This window comes from Ctenocephalides felis, unplaced genomic scaffold, assembly GCF_003426905.1.
Source record: "Ctenocephalides felis isolate EL2017-DRISC unplaced genomic scaffold, ASM342690v1 CF-g0.4_SCAFFOLD_01886, whole genome shotgun sequence".
NCBI lineage: Eukaryota > Metazoa > Arthropoda > Insecta > Siphonaptera > Pulicidae > Ctenocephalides > Ctenocephalides felis.
The window spans coordinates 92,231,451-92,249,836 of NW_020538040.1; the positions used below are offsets into that span (position 1 = coordinate 92,231,451).

The 18,386-nt window shown below is 33.0% G+C and overlaps 1 protein-coding gene across 1 annotated transcript; it reads left to right on the forward strand.

Annotated features, from left to right (window-relative positions):
- The first annotated feature begins 917 nt into the window (after window positions 1-917).
- Window positions 918-4,837, forward strand: LOC113375529 (tRNA:m(4)X modification enzyme TRM13 homolog). Its single transcript, XM_026615462.1, has 8 exons — window positions 918-1,035; window positions 1,108-1,323; window positions 2,748-2,947; window positions 3,260-3,393; window positions 3,457-3,745; window positions 3,996-4,114; window positions 4,173-4,366; window positions 4,630-4,837. Exons 2-8 carry the CDS (start codon window positions 1,109-1,111, stop codon window positions 4,835-4,837), a joined length of 1,359 nt encoding a protein of 452 aa, XP_026471247.1. The 5' UTR covers window positions 918-1,035; window position 1,108.
- Window positions 4,838-18,386: the final 13,549 nt, after the last annotated feature.

Below are 18,386 nucleotides of genomic sequence, written 5' to 3' on the forward strand. Positions count from 1 at the left end.
AATTTTTATCACTAATAAGTAAGCTCCAAATTATTTAAAGCGGCAAAGTCTGGAAAGAACTCATTAGGAACAAAGTCTGGAAGAAGTTTTTCGTCTCATTGAAAAGCATCAAAAGCATTTGAAGCAGCAAAGTCTGGAACGTCTTTATCGTCTTATGGAAAAGCATCATCAGCATTCAAAGCCTAGAAAAAAAAATCATCATAAGCAAACATTACATAAATAAATATATTTATAACACAGTTTAATTAACGTAAATTTTGGGGAAAAAATATTGGAGAAAAAAGTTTTTTTCACGTTTGATTTAAGTGAAAAAGCATGGATCCTTGACTTTTTAACATAAAATATTGATAAAATATTGATAGGAAATGTGTATGTTTTTTACACGTTTGATTTTAGTGAAAAGGCATGGATCCATGATATACAAATTACAGCATTTTCAAACAATTAACACCTTCGGGCCATATATAATTATTTGTTAGTCTATGAAAAAGTGAAAATAATTTTTTGTTCCAAATTTTCGGGTAGTGCGGTTGTTAAAAAAATTAGTCTATTTTTAATTATCTTCGTTAGAAAGGCTATTAATTTTTCTTACGCTATCCAAAATTTAGTTTTAGTCCATAGGGTAGAACACATTCAAAAGTTGAAATAATCTGAGCAAGTAGTACACGCTCGCGCTCATAGAACAGCCGTGTAAATCGTCTCCGTGTAAATTAGGCGCTTTAATTTGAATGCATTTATAAGCAAGATACTTGTTTATCTATGATGCGACATGCGATTTGAGTGCCACAGCGACTTTACGGCCGTTAAAATCTCTAGATCTTTGAACGAAAATATCCCGAGAGAGGAACATCTATATTAATATATTGTCTAGGCATATGCCCTTCACTAGTGAAGTGTCAATTTTGTTGAACTTTTTTTGACAGTATATGTAGATAACAAAGATAATAATAAATAAATAGATAATAATGCAATAAGTAATTCGCGTTCAACAAAAACGTTTCTTTTGATCGAGTATGTAAAAAAATTTTTTTCGAGGTATTGATATTACCATAACCTATAACCAAAATCTATGACTATAACTAAGTACTGCTTCTTCGCATTTTACAGAATGGAGTCATCACTATCGTCAGCAACCGATCAATCGCCCACAACTTTTGGGGGTAACCACTGCCAATATTTCGTTGTACGAAAAAAACGATATTGTCGTATGACACTTAAAGCTGGATATAATTATTGTGGTGAACATCTACCATCAAATATTCCACATACAAATGATAATTCTGATGAATATCTTCGAGTTCCCTGCCCATTGGATCCTACCCAGTTAATAAATTAATTATTTAGAATTGGTGAGCATTTTTGAATGTTTAAATGTTGTGGACTGGTTTGCTTTTCTGAAGCTTAAACACCACATTTTTTTATAAATTTCTATATGCATTTTTTTTGTAATGTTTTAATAGAAGAAAAGTTTAATACAGGTAATCGGTCTAACTCGGTTTAAGAGTTGAGATCATCCCCTTCATGAGACAGTACTTTTAAAGCCCGAGTATGCTATAACATGGTTTGAGTATTGAGCAAAACCCTAATAGAATAAGAAACATAGTAAATCTATGAAAATTAGCATTAGAAACTTTATCTAATCTAAAATTAGTAAAATCGCCATACAATAGATCTGAAAATATCACGAAACTAGTGCAAAATATTAGTAATTTAATATTCATTATTTAAGTGAATCTGTTCTATTGAAACAAAATTCTAGGATTATCAGAACAATATATTTCATATTTCTTAAACAAAGATTTTTTAAATAAAATGGGCATAAAAGTATAATAAAGATAACTTTGCATATGTTAAATATATAAATATCACTTTGCTAAATGCAATACCATTTATATTATAATTTGCAAATTTATTAAGCTAAAATGTATATGTAAGAAATTACTTTCTATATTAGAAGCCTTGAATGATTTAAAATTGCATATAAAAATTAATAATACAAATTTATCGTATTGCATCCAAGGTTAAATGCAAAGAAAATCTATAAACTTCACTTAATTTAATTCACATAATTTTTGCTAAAATACTTCCAGTAAATATCAGGTGCCAGATTTTTAGTATTCATCAACGGTATTATCTATATAATAGAGATTAATATGTTTATTACACACTTCAACATTAATTTGATTTCATAATTAATTAATTAATGATTTTTGTTTTCTTCTGCTGTAGAATAATAATCATGTTATATATATATAATAACTGTTCAGATGGTAATAAATATGTTGATAAAACAAACTTTTTAACAGTCATTCATCCAGATGATATAATAAAAGGAAAACTAAAATGTATTTCTTGAAATAAATTTAATAAGCCCATATTTTTTGAGTTCCAATTTGAATCTTCCTATTTGGAAACAAAAATACAAAAATGGAATGTAATGGTTTTCCAGTTTCATTTTTACATTAAATATTTTTATGTTAGATTTACTAAATTGGGACTCGAAATGTATGGGGCTATTAAATTTACTTTAAAAAAACATTTCAATTTTATTTATATTATTATCTCAATGGATGCAGATTAACTGTTTTTTGTTTTATCAACACACACCCATATATATATATATATATATATATATATATATATATATATATATATATAAACAAATGCTTTATATAAAATGCTCACCAGTTCACATTACTCTCTATTAGCATTAGATAAAAGAATAATTTTTTCACATTATGTTGTAGTTCTTGTTATAAGAGTAAATTATCGAAACACTTAAAAATATGCAATGCAAGAGAGACCTTTTTACCCAAATACATAAATAAAGGAGTAAATTTAGGCTATGATCCAGTTTCTCAACAAGATGTGAATCGAATAGAGTTATCGGATATTGACACAGATGAAATATTAGAAGTTGTTGATAAAATTAATAAACTTTACACAGGTAGTTGATCATTACCCTCATATTACTCATCTTATACCACAGCACACGTATGCTTAATCAAATTTTAATTGCATGGTCAATTGTGTATGCATAACTTGTTGTAAATCAACATTGTGTTCATTTCTTTTGTTTTTTAGTCTGCTAATATAATTATTAATAGTCTGCTCTATAATTATTTATATAATCTCTTAGACGTATATATTAATAGTTTTCTATTTTGTAAGAGATGGAACACATTTTGAATTTGATTGCTGTTTTTAAAATTTTGATAGCATATATCATATATTGAAGAGAATATTGTAATATTTTTAGAATGTTTTGCTGAGGATATAAAATATTGTAATTACAAACATAAATATCTAGAAAGTGAATGTAATAATGAGATATATGGGGATAATAAACGAAGGCATTTAATCCAAACGTCTGCACTTGCTGGGGTGCTTGAAGTGAGTTCCATACATATATATTTTAGTTGAAATATTTATATAAAACATTTAAAACAATTGTAGAGTGAAAACTTTCTTGTTCCAAAAACGTGCTTCATTGAATTTGGTGGTGGAAAAGGTCAAATGACTTATTGGATAGCAAAAATAATTCAAAACATTGAAGAAACAGATGTTCTATTGATAGATAAAGCAAGTCATAGACACAAGCAAGATAATAAACTTGAAGATATGAAAAATCGAGTTCATAGAATAAGAGCAGATATATCGGATTTGGTTTTAGATGAAATTGATTATATATCTAAAGCTGAAAATGTAATTGCAATTGGAAAGCATTTATGCGGAGCTGCTACTGGTATACTCTAATTTTCAATAATATTTGTGCTACTCTCTATTTGATTTTTATTCATTGCTTCTTATCATCATTAATATGGGAATTGGTTATTCAATCCCTAAAATTGATTTCAAAAATCATTCAGCTTTATATATATTTTTAAGTGCATATGCAAACATTACTAATAATTTTTATAAATCTTTTAATGGTAATAACATATGAATGACTGTACTTATATTTTATGAATTTTATTTTCATTATTTCATTTCAGATCTTTGTTTTCGATGCATGACCCGACATGATCAAGTTTCTTTGTCGGGAATTGTATTAGCATTTTGTTGTCACCACAGATGTACTTGGCTTACGTATACTGGTAGAAAATGGATGGAGGTATACAAACGATATGTTAAGTTAATCATTTGATCAAATATAATAAAGATGTTTGCAGTTTGTAGGTATTGGAAAGAAAGAATTTGATATCATGTGCGCAATATCAAGTTGGGCTACATGTGGATCTGGACAAAGTAGAGAGAGAAGATTGAAAACTTCTAATGAAAGTAAAAATCATGTTGAAGAATATATTGATAATTGTGTCGACGGAGCTAATACTAATAAATGTTCATCGTCACAATCGAACACAAAGTATGGAATTTGGATGCTAATAGCTATTTTGTAGTTAAATTTATTAAATCTAATAAGCCTCTTAAGGAGTTGATAATATTTTTAAATGATTAATATCTAAGGAAAGTTTAATTTAATTTTTAACAAATTTTTGATGTTCTATGAAGCATCAAGGTTTGCGGATTTATATTACTTAGAAATTTTTTGTATTTGCATTTGCATAAGAGCAACAGTAAAAGTTTAATTATTTGTTTACATGTAATGGTCACGTTTTTTTGTTGCAGACGAAATAGGTTTGGAATGACTCAGAAAGAACGAGAGCTGATTGGAAGAAAAACTAAGCATATAATAGATTTTGGACGAAAAAAATATTTGGAAGAAGAGGGTTATACTTGTAAATTTACTTATTATGTTTCTACAGATCTTACACCAGAAAACTTATGTATTATAGCACATAATACAGAAAAGGTTAAGAAAAATAAGTGTGCATAAAAATATTAAATTAGAAAATCATTTGTACAATATAAAATAAAAAATATTTTATTTAAAGTTGTTATATTATTTCACTTAATGTCTAAAAATAGTTGCTATCTAACCTACAGCATGTATGTATATATATATATATATATATATATATATATATATATATATATATATATATATACGAGTATATATACAGGCTACAACAAAATGTACAGTTTATTAGACTAATATAACTGAGAAATCAATGAACACAATTACAAGATAATGTAATTGCTTTTAATTGTAAATGCGCATTGTCAAGGTCAATCTTACCGGTGAGATACTTTTCTTGGTTTAAAGTCTAGCCAAAACCCATGTTCAGCTGTTGGAGTGAGATAAGCTTTGCTCAATTTGATAGGCACCTGAGTCTTAGAAGAAGCTTTTAAGTCGAATGCTTCTAAGACATAAAATACAAGTATTTTAGCTACCAGAAGTGCAAACCTTGAACCTGCAAATAGAAATTAAATAAGTGTGTCATTCATGCTGTTGTCAGTTATAATAATAAGCACCGCAATTATCTATATTTAACGTTGAACGACGTTTCACATTTAGGTAAACATAGTTTGATAACAATATATTTATTTATATATTTACACTACATGTAATATTGTTACAATACAAGTGATAAGTGGAAAATGAATATTATTCAATAATGGGTCTGAGTTTTATACTCTAACCTTAACAACCTGGACGTTTTCCATTGGCCATGATATCATTGGTTGCCATTCCTATGGTGGTCAATTAGAGAGTCGCTACACATATCTTTCTTTTTATTTTACTTTATTCTGCAATCTGTTTTTTTACAAACAATAAGCAGCAAAATAAAAATGAGAAAATAGTTAAAATCTCATATTCAAGTTTCATTATAATATAATTTAAATTATAATACTAATCTCATCTCATCAGTGTAATTACACTGATGACAAACCATGGTATCCAAATATTACTAATTAAACTTCATGTAAAAATCACGGTTATATAAGTAATATGTATAAGGAGGGTCAAATTGGGATACTTTACAATTGTGTTTCTATGGGCCATATAAATAAACTTTTTTTAAAAAAATCATTTTCCCAAAGCCAATTTAGTGCCAGCGAAATTTTCAATAAAGTTTTTTTCTCCATATATATCATCTTCAGGTAAAAGTAATCTACGCCGGTAGTAGTACCCCAGTAAACCACAAGACGTAATAATGGTTACGTAGCGCCGCCACTTTCGCACGTGGCATGTACGTAATCCGGTAGACCTGTCATTTAAGCTTAAATTAGCTAAGAATCTCAGAATTCGAGGTACCCAGCTGTAAGTCTGTAAATACTTTTGTATATTGACACCCTAAAGTTGTCTCAAAACCTACATATGGTAGGGTGTCAATACCATATGTAGGTTTTTTGGCAACCTTTAGGGTGTCAATATACATCAAGTATTTACAGACTTACAGCTGGGTATCTCGAATTCCGAAGTTAACTTACTAAAATGACTGGACTATGGAAGGCACACAGAAGTATCTATTTTTCGGGCAATATATATCTTATACATAAAATTTCCGAGTCACAATGTTTGTCTCCATAGTCCTCCGAAACGGCTTTACCAATTCTTACTAAATTTCATATGCGTATTATTTAGTAAGTCTGATAAACGGTAACTATCTAAGTAATGAAAGTTATCCTTTTTTTGACATAAGTATTTTATTTTTTTGTAATGTGGAATTAAAAAATATAGATAAACTTAAATTTTTACTTTTTTAGCACCAATCCCTATTATTTTCATAGAAATTTTAGTAGGGTTACCATAGGTTTCCCTGTTTGCCCGGAACAGTCCCGGATTTCTTGTGGGTTTTTCGTAAAACAAATTTTGTTCCGGATTCCGATCTTTTGTCGGATAAATTTTTGCCATTAATTGACAATAAAAATACAACTAAGCCTCGAATTTGAAAATTATATATACATCGAATATGCTTATTTAGAATAAAGCGTTATGAATGAGAAAACGACTAAACACAAAATTTCAAAGATGTGCTAAAATAGCTACTCACATCATTATTTTCAATCTTTCATTTTCAATTTCACTAAAATTATAAAAGCTATATTCAAGTTAATTATAAAGAAAATTAAATAGAATTTTTTAAAAGACTCAAAAGCAAAATAAAATATAACATATTAATAAAAAAATATTAGATATGAAAAATAAAATAAAACAATAAGGCTCTTATTGAATAAAAAAAAATCATTTAAAACAACTGTTTATTATTGTATTCTTGAATAGTATTTGCGATTTAAAATCATATTCAAGTTATTTGGCATGAAGTAACTTTTTTCTTGAATATTTTGTGCACAATTTTAGCTTAAATTTTACTTAAAAAAACATTTATTTTTATCGATGGTTGTATATCCCTAACATTTTTTTCAATTTTGGTACCAATTTTATTTATTTTAATGTGGAATTGAAAAATTCTTTACACATACTACTATTTTTACTTCAAAATACTTTATTTATTTTTATCAAAGGTTGTTCACCCCTAACATTTTTTTCAAATTTCGGGACCGATTTTCTTTATCTTAATTTTCTTATAATTTGAAATTGAAAAATATCTGAAACTTTCTTTACTTTAAAAAACTAGTTTTATCAAGGGTTGTTTACCCCTAACTTTTTTCAAATTTTGGAATGATTTTTTTAAATTTCAATTTTTATAATGCAAAATTAAAAGATGCATACAACTCTAAATTTTTACCAGCCTTTCACAAAACTCTATTTCATAATAGCCATTTTAGTAAACGAGTAATTTTTCACCACGGTTTCAGGAAAGAAGTGTTTATTTTTTTTACTGAATTTTAACTCATATTGTCATGACCTTATGATAAATCATGAATTTTACTTAATAAAAATATCAAGGGTTGTCCACCCCTTCAATTTTCCCATCGTACAAACAGTGCTGGATTAACCCATAGGTCCGTGAAAGCCGGGCCTAGGGCGGTACGAATAGAGAGCGGCAAAATTTTCAGGTTGTCAAAATTCGGTCCAGCCGTTTTTGAGAAAACACACGCACACACACATACTTTTTCTAAATTTGGTCTCATTCGATTCAGAATGGCTTCTATGCTAGCTAGAGGCTGTTACGGCGACGATATTAGACGGCCGTGCAAACTTTTCCAGACTTGAAACTAAAAAAGACTTTAAACAATAGTTTATGAGTTTTACATAGTTTTATTTACTTATCTTATGATTAGATAAATCTTATAATAAAAATAAATCGCAGATTTTTGTCATGTTGAAGTACCCAAAATGCAACTTTTGTATGGAGGACCTCTAAAGGGAGGTCCCAGGGGGTGAACCATGGGCATGGGTAGATCGGCCTTCCAAAGTTACTGGGGGTCGGTCATACATTTGGACATTATTGAGGCGCTTTAAATGAGCCAAAACATCTTTGGGTGAATGCACGGGACATCAGAATTCATTTCATTGGCAAAGTATATTATTTTGATCCCTAGTATACGAAAATCATATGTGCCTATGTGACTGTTTTTTACCCATACAAATCGACCCGCCCTAATGTATATATAAATATATATATATATATATATATATATATATATATATATATATTTATTTATTTGCAAATATCTTTGCAAATATGTGGGATCTTAACACCTACCTATGCAGCCTCTCGGCCCAATTCCAAATGGAGTATAAGTGAACGGCTGCATTTTTATTCTGTTTGAATCCGAAAATCTCTCTGGATCAAACTTGTCCGCATTCGTAAAATAATCTGGATTCTTATGTATTCCTGATATTGGTATCCATACAGCATCTCCAGGTTTCAACTAAAATAAAAGGCTATAAACTATCTCTGATATTAGAAAGCACCAGAAAGAAATGCATACCTGAATTTTTATTTTATTACTACTATCGGTGAGAGTGTATGGTTTGACACACATTCTATCCAGAAATATACCAGGTGGCCAACATCTGAGAGTTTCTTCTCAAAAATAAATATATCAAATCATAAAATTTATAAGTATAAAGCGCTTATAAAAAATAACAGAAAAGTAAATAGTCTACCTGAAATGATCATATCCAAATATTTCATATTATGTATCACATCGTAAGTAATTTTTGTATTCTGAGCTTTGACTTCATCGATTTCTCTTTGCAACCGTTTTTGGACATCGAGATTTACTGCGAGTTCATGGCAAGCAAAACACAATAACAAAGAAGTTGTGTCAAAACCGGCAAGGAGAAAAATAACAACCTGTGCGGCAAAGTCGTCACTTTCCCAAGCTATATAAATACAATAACATTTAACTTACATTTAATTAAATAAATATCAAGTTTGTTATACTTCATTGTGTAATGGGGTAGGGTTAGAATCAATGAATGAACACAAATTTCAACACTACCGTCACTTTATTTTTGGGTGTGTAGGTACAGAATACGGAAAGAACAGATATAAATATATATAGTCACTAAGTCAAACTATGCTACGCGTACACAGGGAGTAAAATTAACAAAGTCAGAGTTACTTTATTACACTAAGAGTTTACACAGCTTTCTAATTAAATGCCTCCGCATTTAATTCACAAAGTTCAAAAAAGTTATTAAATGCTTCTGCATTCAATTTCACTAAGTCCGAAATTATTTAAATGCTTCTGCATTCAAAATCACTAAGTCCAAAATTATTTAAATGCTTCTGCATTCAAAATCACTAGAAAAGTATTAAATTATTTAAATGCTTCTGCATTCAAAATCACTAGAAAAGTATTAAATGTATCTACACTTAATAACTTTTCAACCGTTTTTGTTAATCTTAACAAAATAATTCTAATACCTTAAGCCAACTTGTTAAGTTTGCTGATGCAGTCAGAACAAGTTCCTTAAGGTATTAGGGCAAACGCGACTAAACACTTTTGACAAATTTCTTAATTTTCTATGACCTTATATACTAATTGAGCTTCTCCTACTCCTGTAGTGGGGTTGATTTCTTGGCGAGGGTGGTGGTTCCTTCGTATCCTTTCGGAGGTCGTCGTCGGTTCATCTCGCCAAAATCTTCGGGGGATGAGACGGTCATTGGTCTATGATGAACTCATCTCGCTTGAGGTCATCGATAATTGGCTATGACAAATTTCTCCTTCGGTGATGTCGAATGTGTATATATGATTATCTTTCTCACACCCTCGCTTGAGTCACAGGGCAAAAGTCGTATCGAGCTATCTTTTATCTTCCTTTTACTTGCGTTGACTCACAGGCTTGGGATGCTTCGTGCAAATTACACAACTCTTTCATCTCTCTCTAACGTTGTGCTGGTTTGAACGCGCTGAGGTCATCGAGCGCCCTAGGATCCTCCGTCCTTATCGCGTGTATGCCAGAGCGTATGCTGCATCGTGCTTTCACGCGAGACCCTTCGTTTATCGTTGTATGCGTAAAACTTTCACTTTGGTGACGTCACGCGTATTCTCGTGCGTTGTTGACAAAATATTTACGTACAGCGAATTTTGTAAATAGATTACGAATATTTTGTAAATACATTTCGAATGTTTGTAAATATATTACGAATGTTTAGTAAATACATTTCGAATGTTTGTAAATATATTACGAAATGTTTGTTAAAATAATAATTGTTACATGACTAATATTAATTAAATATAGAATGTTACAGACTCCCCCTATGGACCTACAGTCGTCTCGGCGGAGAGTCCATACATAAAACATTCTATTGGGTCGTAGTCCTCTTCTTGGGTCGACCGCGCTTTCTTATCGGAATCACAGGTATGATGTTTTCATTACCTAAGAAAGGTGATAGGGCAGATGTGTGGAATGTGCCTATGATTTCGTCTGTATTATCAGGGCGTCCTACTTCATAGCTGGTAGGTCCTCTCTGTTGTAATATGATATACGGTCCGTCGCGTCGTGGAGCGAGTTTTGACGTGAAACCTCTCTTCGCGTTGCTCAGTGTATGCGTGGCTACCCATACTCTGTCTCCTGGACTGTATGCTTGACCAGACCGCCGTTCTTTGTCCGCATATTTCTTTCTCATATCTTGCTGCTTTTCTTGGGTCTCTCGTACCTGTTTGAAAGTGTCAGCCATCTTAAGTAGATACGGTGTGATGTCTGGTATGGGGTTTTCTTTCTCGATGATCGCCCTGAGATCTCTGTAGACATCGTCTGTTGTTCGAAGTTCGCGCGCCAGATTTAAGTATGCCGGGGTATACCCCGTACTCTTGCATATGGCTGAGTTCATCGCGAATCTTATCGCAGGTAACTTCCCTGGCCAAGTCGTGTGTTTCTCACCCACTAAGATGGCTAGTTGAGGTTTTAGATCGCGGTTGCGTCTCTCCACTGGATTGGCTTGTGGGTGGTACACCGGAATAAGGTGCTGTTTGATCCCTAGGCAGTGCGTCGTATGCTGCATGACTGCACTCACAAACTGAGATCCGTTGTCACTGATAAGCCTTCTTGGGAACCCGAACCGCAAGAAAACTTCATCCACTAGTGTTTTCGCACATTCTTGAGCTGTTGCATTTTTCAGTGCGAAGAGCTCCACCCATCTGGTCGTTGGGTCTTCGACGATGAATATCCATTTCAGGTCTTCTTCCGACGCTGGTAGAGGTCCAAATAGGTCTATGGCGATGACTTCAAACCTTTGTTGTAGCGGCGGTGTCTGTATCAATCCCGCCGGCTTCTGATTCGTGGCTTTGTACCGCTGGCACTCCACGCAATCCTTTAAGTGAGCCGTCACGTCGCGTCGCATGCTTGTCCAATAGTACCTTTGGCTGATTCGTCCTATTGTGCGTTCAATACCAGTGTGTCCTGCAGTTGAGGCGTTGTGGTATTCGTGCAGAATATCTTTAACTTCCTGTGCCGGGACTACCAGCTGTGGTTCCTCCGCGTCAGAGTCTGGATTGTACCTGTATAATACCCCTTGATACATTAGGTATCCTCGTTCTGTCCACCTTTGGTAGTCCTGCCGGTCTTCGGTCGTTTCAAACGCATTGATTATTTCTTGCAATTTACTGTCCTCAAATTGACCCCGTCTTGTTTCAGCCGCACTTCTGCTTGGGTAATTGATTGAAACCAATCCAATCCGTGCGGATGTTACTTCTTGATTTTCGATGTTCGGTCGTGACAACGTGTCTGCTACTACGTTAATCCTTCCCGGGGTGTAGTCAATTTGCAGGTTGTACTGCTGCAGTAGTAATGCCCATCGCGCCAGTCGACCACTGGGCGATTGTAGGGTCATTAACCATTTTAGAGGCCTGTGATCGGTGGCTACCGTTATCTTGGCCCCTTCGATGTACCCACGGAACTTGTTAACGGCCCATACCACCGCCAGTGCTTCGCGTTCCGTGGTGCTGTAATTCCTTTCAGCCGGAGTCAATAGGCGACTTGCATACTCTACCGGCCTTTCGTCGGCGCCTTCTCCTTGTAGTAATACTCCCCCTAGAGCGTAGCTGCTTGCGTCGGTTCGCAGGATGTACGGTTTCGTCTCGTCTGCCTGCCTCAGGATAGGTCATCATTGACGGTTCAAATTGATGGTTCGTTGACTGCAGTAATTTGTATAGAGTCTCTCCCGCGATGCTCTTTTCTGCGCCGGTGTCCACAAGTGCGTAACCCATTACGCCTTGGATTTGTGCTTTAATAACGGGCCTGGAGCAAGGATCTTGAGCCGCAGTTCCTCCTGGTTGGCGGTTCCATTTCAGATCACGCTTCTTTACCCAGGCCAGACGTCTAGGGCAGACTTCTTTTAAGTGCCCGTTCTTCTTGCAGTAGCTGCATTTTCCTGGCTCTTGCGTGGTCAGGCTGAAGAATCCGACTCTTTGCGTTGTTGCTGTCTGTGCGGTTGTTGGGGGAGAGCAGACCGGACACTTGCTGCGGATAACCCCTGCCTTGCCGCATCCATAGCAGTAAATTCTCGCTTCGCTGCGAGTTTCTGGCTCCTCTTTCTTAGGAGTCTGCTTGGTCCCTTGGCGTTTGCGACATTCCGTGACCGTGTGTCCAGTGTGGCCGCAAAAAGAGCAAGTTTTTCGTCTTCCCGCCGGATTACTCTCTCCCTGTTCTGCCTCGGAAAGGTTAGCTTCCACGTCGCGAGCTCTTTGAAGCAGTTCATCAAATGTAGTGACCGTTGTCCGTGGGATGCGTTCACGGATCCGCATATGCAGTAGTCCGTAAAGCATATCAAGCTGTATATCTGTCGCGATATCGTATGGCAACTGCGCCAGCAGTGCCCTCTTTTGGCAAACGAATAAGTCGGTACTCACCTTCTTTTCTTGACGAGTGCCAAAAAAATCTATATAGACGCTGTGCGGGGGTTTACTTGGGGCAAACGACGTCCTTATTAAGTGAATCGCCTCGTCGAACGTATTGGCCTCCGACTTCACACCTTCCCACCACGTAGCCGCCGTGTCCTCGAGAAGTAGTGGTAGCCCCTTTAGCGCATTCTCATCCGAGATGCCTTCCACGTCTTTGTACAAGACGATGGTAGTTGTGAAATCTTTCACCTTTTCAGGAACCCGCGTTCCGTTGAACCTGGCCGTGCACCTGGCAAAGCTGCCAGACACCAAGTCCGTCCGTGTGTTTTGTGTGCTTATCACTCCGATCAGTCGCTGCAACATCTCTTCTGACATGGTAACTGCCATTTTTCCGTTTCTGGCCCCACGTTGGGCGCCAGTTTGTAATGGGGTAGGGTTAGAATCAATGAATGAACACAAATTTCAACACTACCGTCACTTTATTTTTGGGTGTGTAGGTACAGAATACGGAAAGAACAGATATAAATATATATAGTCACTAAGTCAAACTATGCTACGCGTACACAGGGAGTAAAATTAACAAAGTCAGAGTTACTTTATTACACTAAGAGTTTACACAGCTTTCTAATTAAATGCCTCCGCATTTAATTCACAAAGTTCAAAAAAGTTATTAAATGCTTCTGCATTCAATTTCACTAAGTCCGAAATTATTTAAATGCTTCTGCATTCAAAATCACTAAGTCCAAAATTATTTAAATGCTTCTGCATTCAAAATCACTAGAAAAGTATTAAATTATTTAAATGCTTCTGCATTCAAAATCACTAGAAAAGTATTAAATGTATCTACACTTAATAACTTTTCAACCGTTTTTGTTAATCTTAACAAAATAATTCTAATACCTTAAGCCAACTTGTTAAGTTTGCTGATGCAGTCAGAACAAGTTCCTTAAGGTATTAGGGCAAACGCGACTAAACACTTTTGACAAATTTCTTAATTTTCTATGACCTTATATACTAATTGAGCTTCTCCTACTCCTGTAGTGGGGTTGATTTCTTGGCGAGGGTGGTGGTTCCTTCGTATCCTTTCGGAGGTCGTCGTCGGTTCATCTCGCCAAAATCTTCGGGGGATGAGACGGTCATTGGTCTATGATGAACTCATCTCGCTTGAGGTCATCGATAATTGGCTATGACAAATTTCTCCTTCGGTGATGTCGAATGTGTATATATGATTATCTTTCTCACACCCTCGCTTGAGTCACAGGGCAAAAGTCGTATCGAGCTATCTTTTATCTTCCTTTTACTTGCGTTGACTCACAGGCTTGGGATGCTTCGTGCAAATTACACAACTCTTTCATCTCTCTCTAACGTTGTGCTGGTTTGAACGCGCTGAGGTCATCGAGCGCCCTAGGATCCTCCGTCCTTATCGCGTGTATGCCAGAGCGTATGCTGCATCGTGCTTTCACGCGAGACCCTTCGTTTATCGTTGTATGCGTAAAACTTTCACTTTGGTGACGTCACGCGTATTCTCGTGCGTTGTTGACAAAATATTTACGTACAGCGAATTTTGTAAATAGATTACGAATATTTTGTAAATACATTTCGAATGTTTGTAAATATATTACGAATGTTTAGTAAATACATTTCGAATGTTTGTAAATATATTACGAAATGTTTGTTAAAATAATAATTGTTACATGACTAATATTAATTAAATATAGAATGTTACAATTGTTAATTATTGATTACCATTTTCACTATTATTCTCCTCTTGCGAAGGGTGTCCGACGTTGTTATTTTCAAAAACTTCATCATGTTTTAGTTTTCCTTCTCGAATTTGCATAAGAAGATGGATCATATCGTGCCTAAGTATATTATTTTCATCTCGTATTCTCATTGTGTTAAGCACCAAGTTTCGGTAAAAATTTTGAATATGTGTTCTAAACATCTTAATGCTAAGAAACTATTTTTTTATAAATATATCAAATTATTAAAACCTCGTATTAGGAATATAATTCAAACGCTTTACCTTCATAAGTTTTGGAAACGAAGTATACCCTAGTATCTTTAATGCTTGTATTCCATTAAATCTGGATATTTCTTCTGCCAATGAATAAAATTCATTATTTGGAGTTTTAAAAGAATCTACTTTGATGCCAAAAGCAGTTGAAGCAATGACGTCGCTGGAAAACCGCGTGAATAAATCCTTAACTTCCAATGTCGGATCTAACATATAATGACGAAAAAATGGAATAATTTGTGGAAGGTACTTCAATAATAAATAATATTAATGAAATGTGTATAAAAAAACATAGGATTCATGTGATTCTTATGATAAATACCACGTTTCTAAAAGCTTCGAACATATAGTAATTTATTTATTTAATATTTCATATTATCCCAGGTCATTTGATATTTCAACATCACTATAAAAACTTGATGTCACCTTCTTCATGAATAAGAAAAATGATATTACCAGTGAATGAATCTTATACTTATGATACCGCCAACATGATACTTATTATATTATATATTTACATATTTATTAGTATACAAGCTTTACATGTGACAAGGTTATATTCAATCATATAATTTAATTAAAAATGTTATTTGATTAATATGTATCAGAATATAATGTCAATATATGTTTTCAATGCTTTATTAACTTCCCGTGAGGTAAGTTTATAAAGCAACAAAATCGAAAATAAACATTTTTATATATTCTTACGTTTCAGAGGCTTCTGAAAATTTTGTCATTTTTTTGAAAAAATTGTATGTGTGTGTGAGCGTGCGGATACAAATTTTCGTCGACGATTTTGGAAACACGGATCAACCGATTTGAATAATTAAAAAAACATTTGATTCGTATTGATAAGGAGACATGCTGATTAGTTTTTGGCAAACAAAAAGTTTCAGTTCAGAAAAACATTCCGTTTTTTGTGAGAACGGAGCATCCGAATTGAATAATTCAGAAAAACATTTTATTTGTATAAACTAAACGAAGAACTGTTCAAATTTTAGGAAAAGGCAGATTTAGCGGTTACAAAACTTTAAAAGAATTGTTTGTGTAGACGGTGTGAAAAAAATGCGTTCACAAAAAATTTCTTAATTTTGAAAATTAAAAAAAAAAATGTCCGAAATTTTTCATAATTTTCGAGAAAAATCTGAAATTTAAAAACGTTCAAGAAATATCATGATTAAAAAAAAATATTTCTTAAACAATTCTAGGATATTTCGAAATTTTCAAAAAAAAAAAAACGATTTTCTTCAGATATTCCAAAAAAAATCTAACTTTTAAGAAATTTTCAAAATTTTGAAAAAAAAAGTAAAAATTACTAAAAGAATCAAATTTTAAAAAATATTCTATCAAATTTCTTGTAAACATACACATAAATTGTTTCGAAAATACGTTTGTCGCCCAATTCAATAAGCACTTTTAATTTCTAATAATTCTATTTAAAAATATTTAAAACAATCGTAATTGATTATTGAATAATTTTAATTGATCATTGTATATTTTTATTCCTCGAATGTTTAATTACGGTACGCGAAGTTTCAGCAATTTGCCTAAAGGCACGATGCCATGCACCACTAATCTATTCATTTGATTGACTTGACGCACATATTTAATTCAGAAATATAAGACTTTAATATTAGTATAAACAATTTTTCAAAAATTTGCATTGAGGAGTTAGTAGGAACATACTACGCCGCAAATAATTGTTTCAATCCGGTTATGGAAAGGAAACATATACAGTATTTAGCACGTGTTTCAATTTACAATACACTGAATATGGAATCGGAATGTCTTTAAAGATTTTGTTGAAGTCGTTGAGTTATATCGTTTATTACCTTTATCTACAAGAGCATATAAGTGCTGTACCAGATTCTCAGCACAATCAGTAATTAGATCGAACATCTTTTTTATTTTGCTCCCAGTAAACGCTGGACTCAAAGTCGAACGCATTTTCCGCCACTTTTGACCTTTCAGTGTCAATAAATTTCTTCCAAATAAAGGTTCAATGTTTCCATCAACTTGCAGCATATGGTCCATAAAATGATCAAAATCTTTTACAGTAATTTGTTTAATAAGCTCCAGATCATTCACGACAACGATCGGACTGAAAAACGCAAATACACCAAAAAACCTAAAGGTACAAAAAGTAATTATTTTTTGTGTTTTATTATGTGCTATAATTTACATATTTGAACTAAAACTGTATATAAAATTACTTACTTTTGATCTGAAAATTGTTTATATGCGTTAATTACGAAATCCGCCGTAGACATTCGGTAGGTAATAAGAGGCAACATATTACCAAGCCAAGGCAAAGGTTTGATATGTGGCACTCCTAACTTTTGAAAATATTTATGATTCCATGTTCCAATGTAGTATAATGACATCAACGCAATTATACAAATCAACGGAATAATAAAAAAACATGTCTATTTGTATAATTTTGCGAATTAGATACAAATAATTATACAATAATATGTATAAAACATATCACATGTTTATTGAGACGCAAGACTTCCATAATTGAAATAAAAACGATACAACAAACAATAATCATTAAATGTTACACTTACTGTTCATTGTTGTAATAATCAATTATTCAAAATAATATATAATATATTATTAAACTTCACAATGATTCTAATATAATAAAGAATTACAATAATATAATTTAAAAATATTCATTTAATATAATTCGAAGTTTCACAACGAAGGCTTCTGCCTATTAACTGTTTGGGCATTCATCAAACTATCGTTGGGAATATAGTAATAATGTACGGAATAAATTATCATATGACCTTCAGAAATATGCTCCAAAACGACTAAAAGTTTTGCATTCATCTTTTTTTGTCGACTTCTAAATGACCTGTGGTACAAATAAACAATTCTGTGAATGCTAATGGTTTTTTTCTTCAATAAATAAATAAAACAAATATTATTAAAATATGCACATTTAATTTAACAGACAATATAAAAAAATACTAATGCTAGTTGATAACACTAATTCATGGGTTTCTTCTGCCTTAGTTTAAAATCTAACCAGAATCCACCTTTAGCTGTCGGATTTGCAGATGTTGTGCACAGCTTTAACGGTATTTGGGTTTTATAACAAGGCTCTAAGTCAAACGACTCCAGAATGTAAAATACAAGAGCTTTAACTTCCATTAAAGCAAATCTTGAACCTTTGAATAAAAAACAGTAAATAGACTCAATTAGAAAAACTTTCCCAAACATATGAAATCAATTCAATGTATTTAAACCAAAT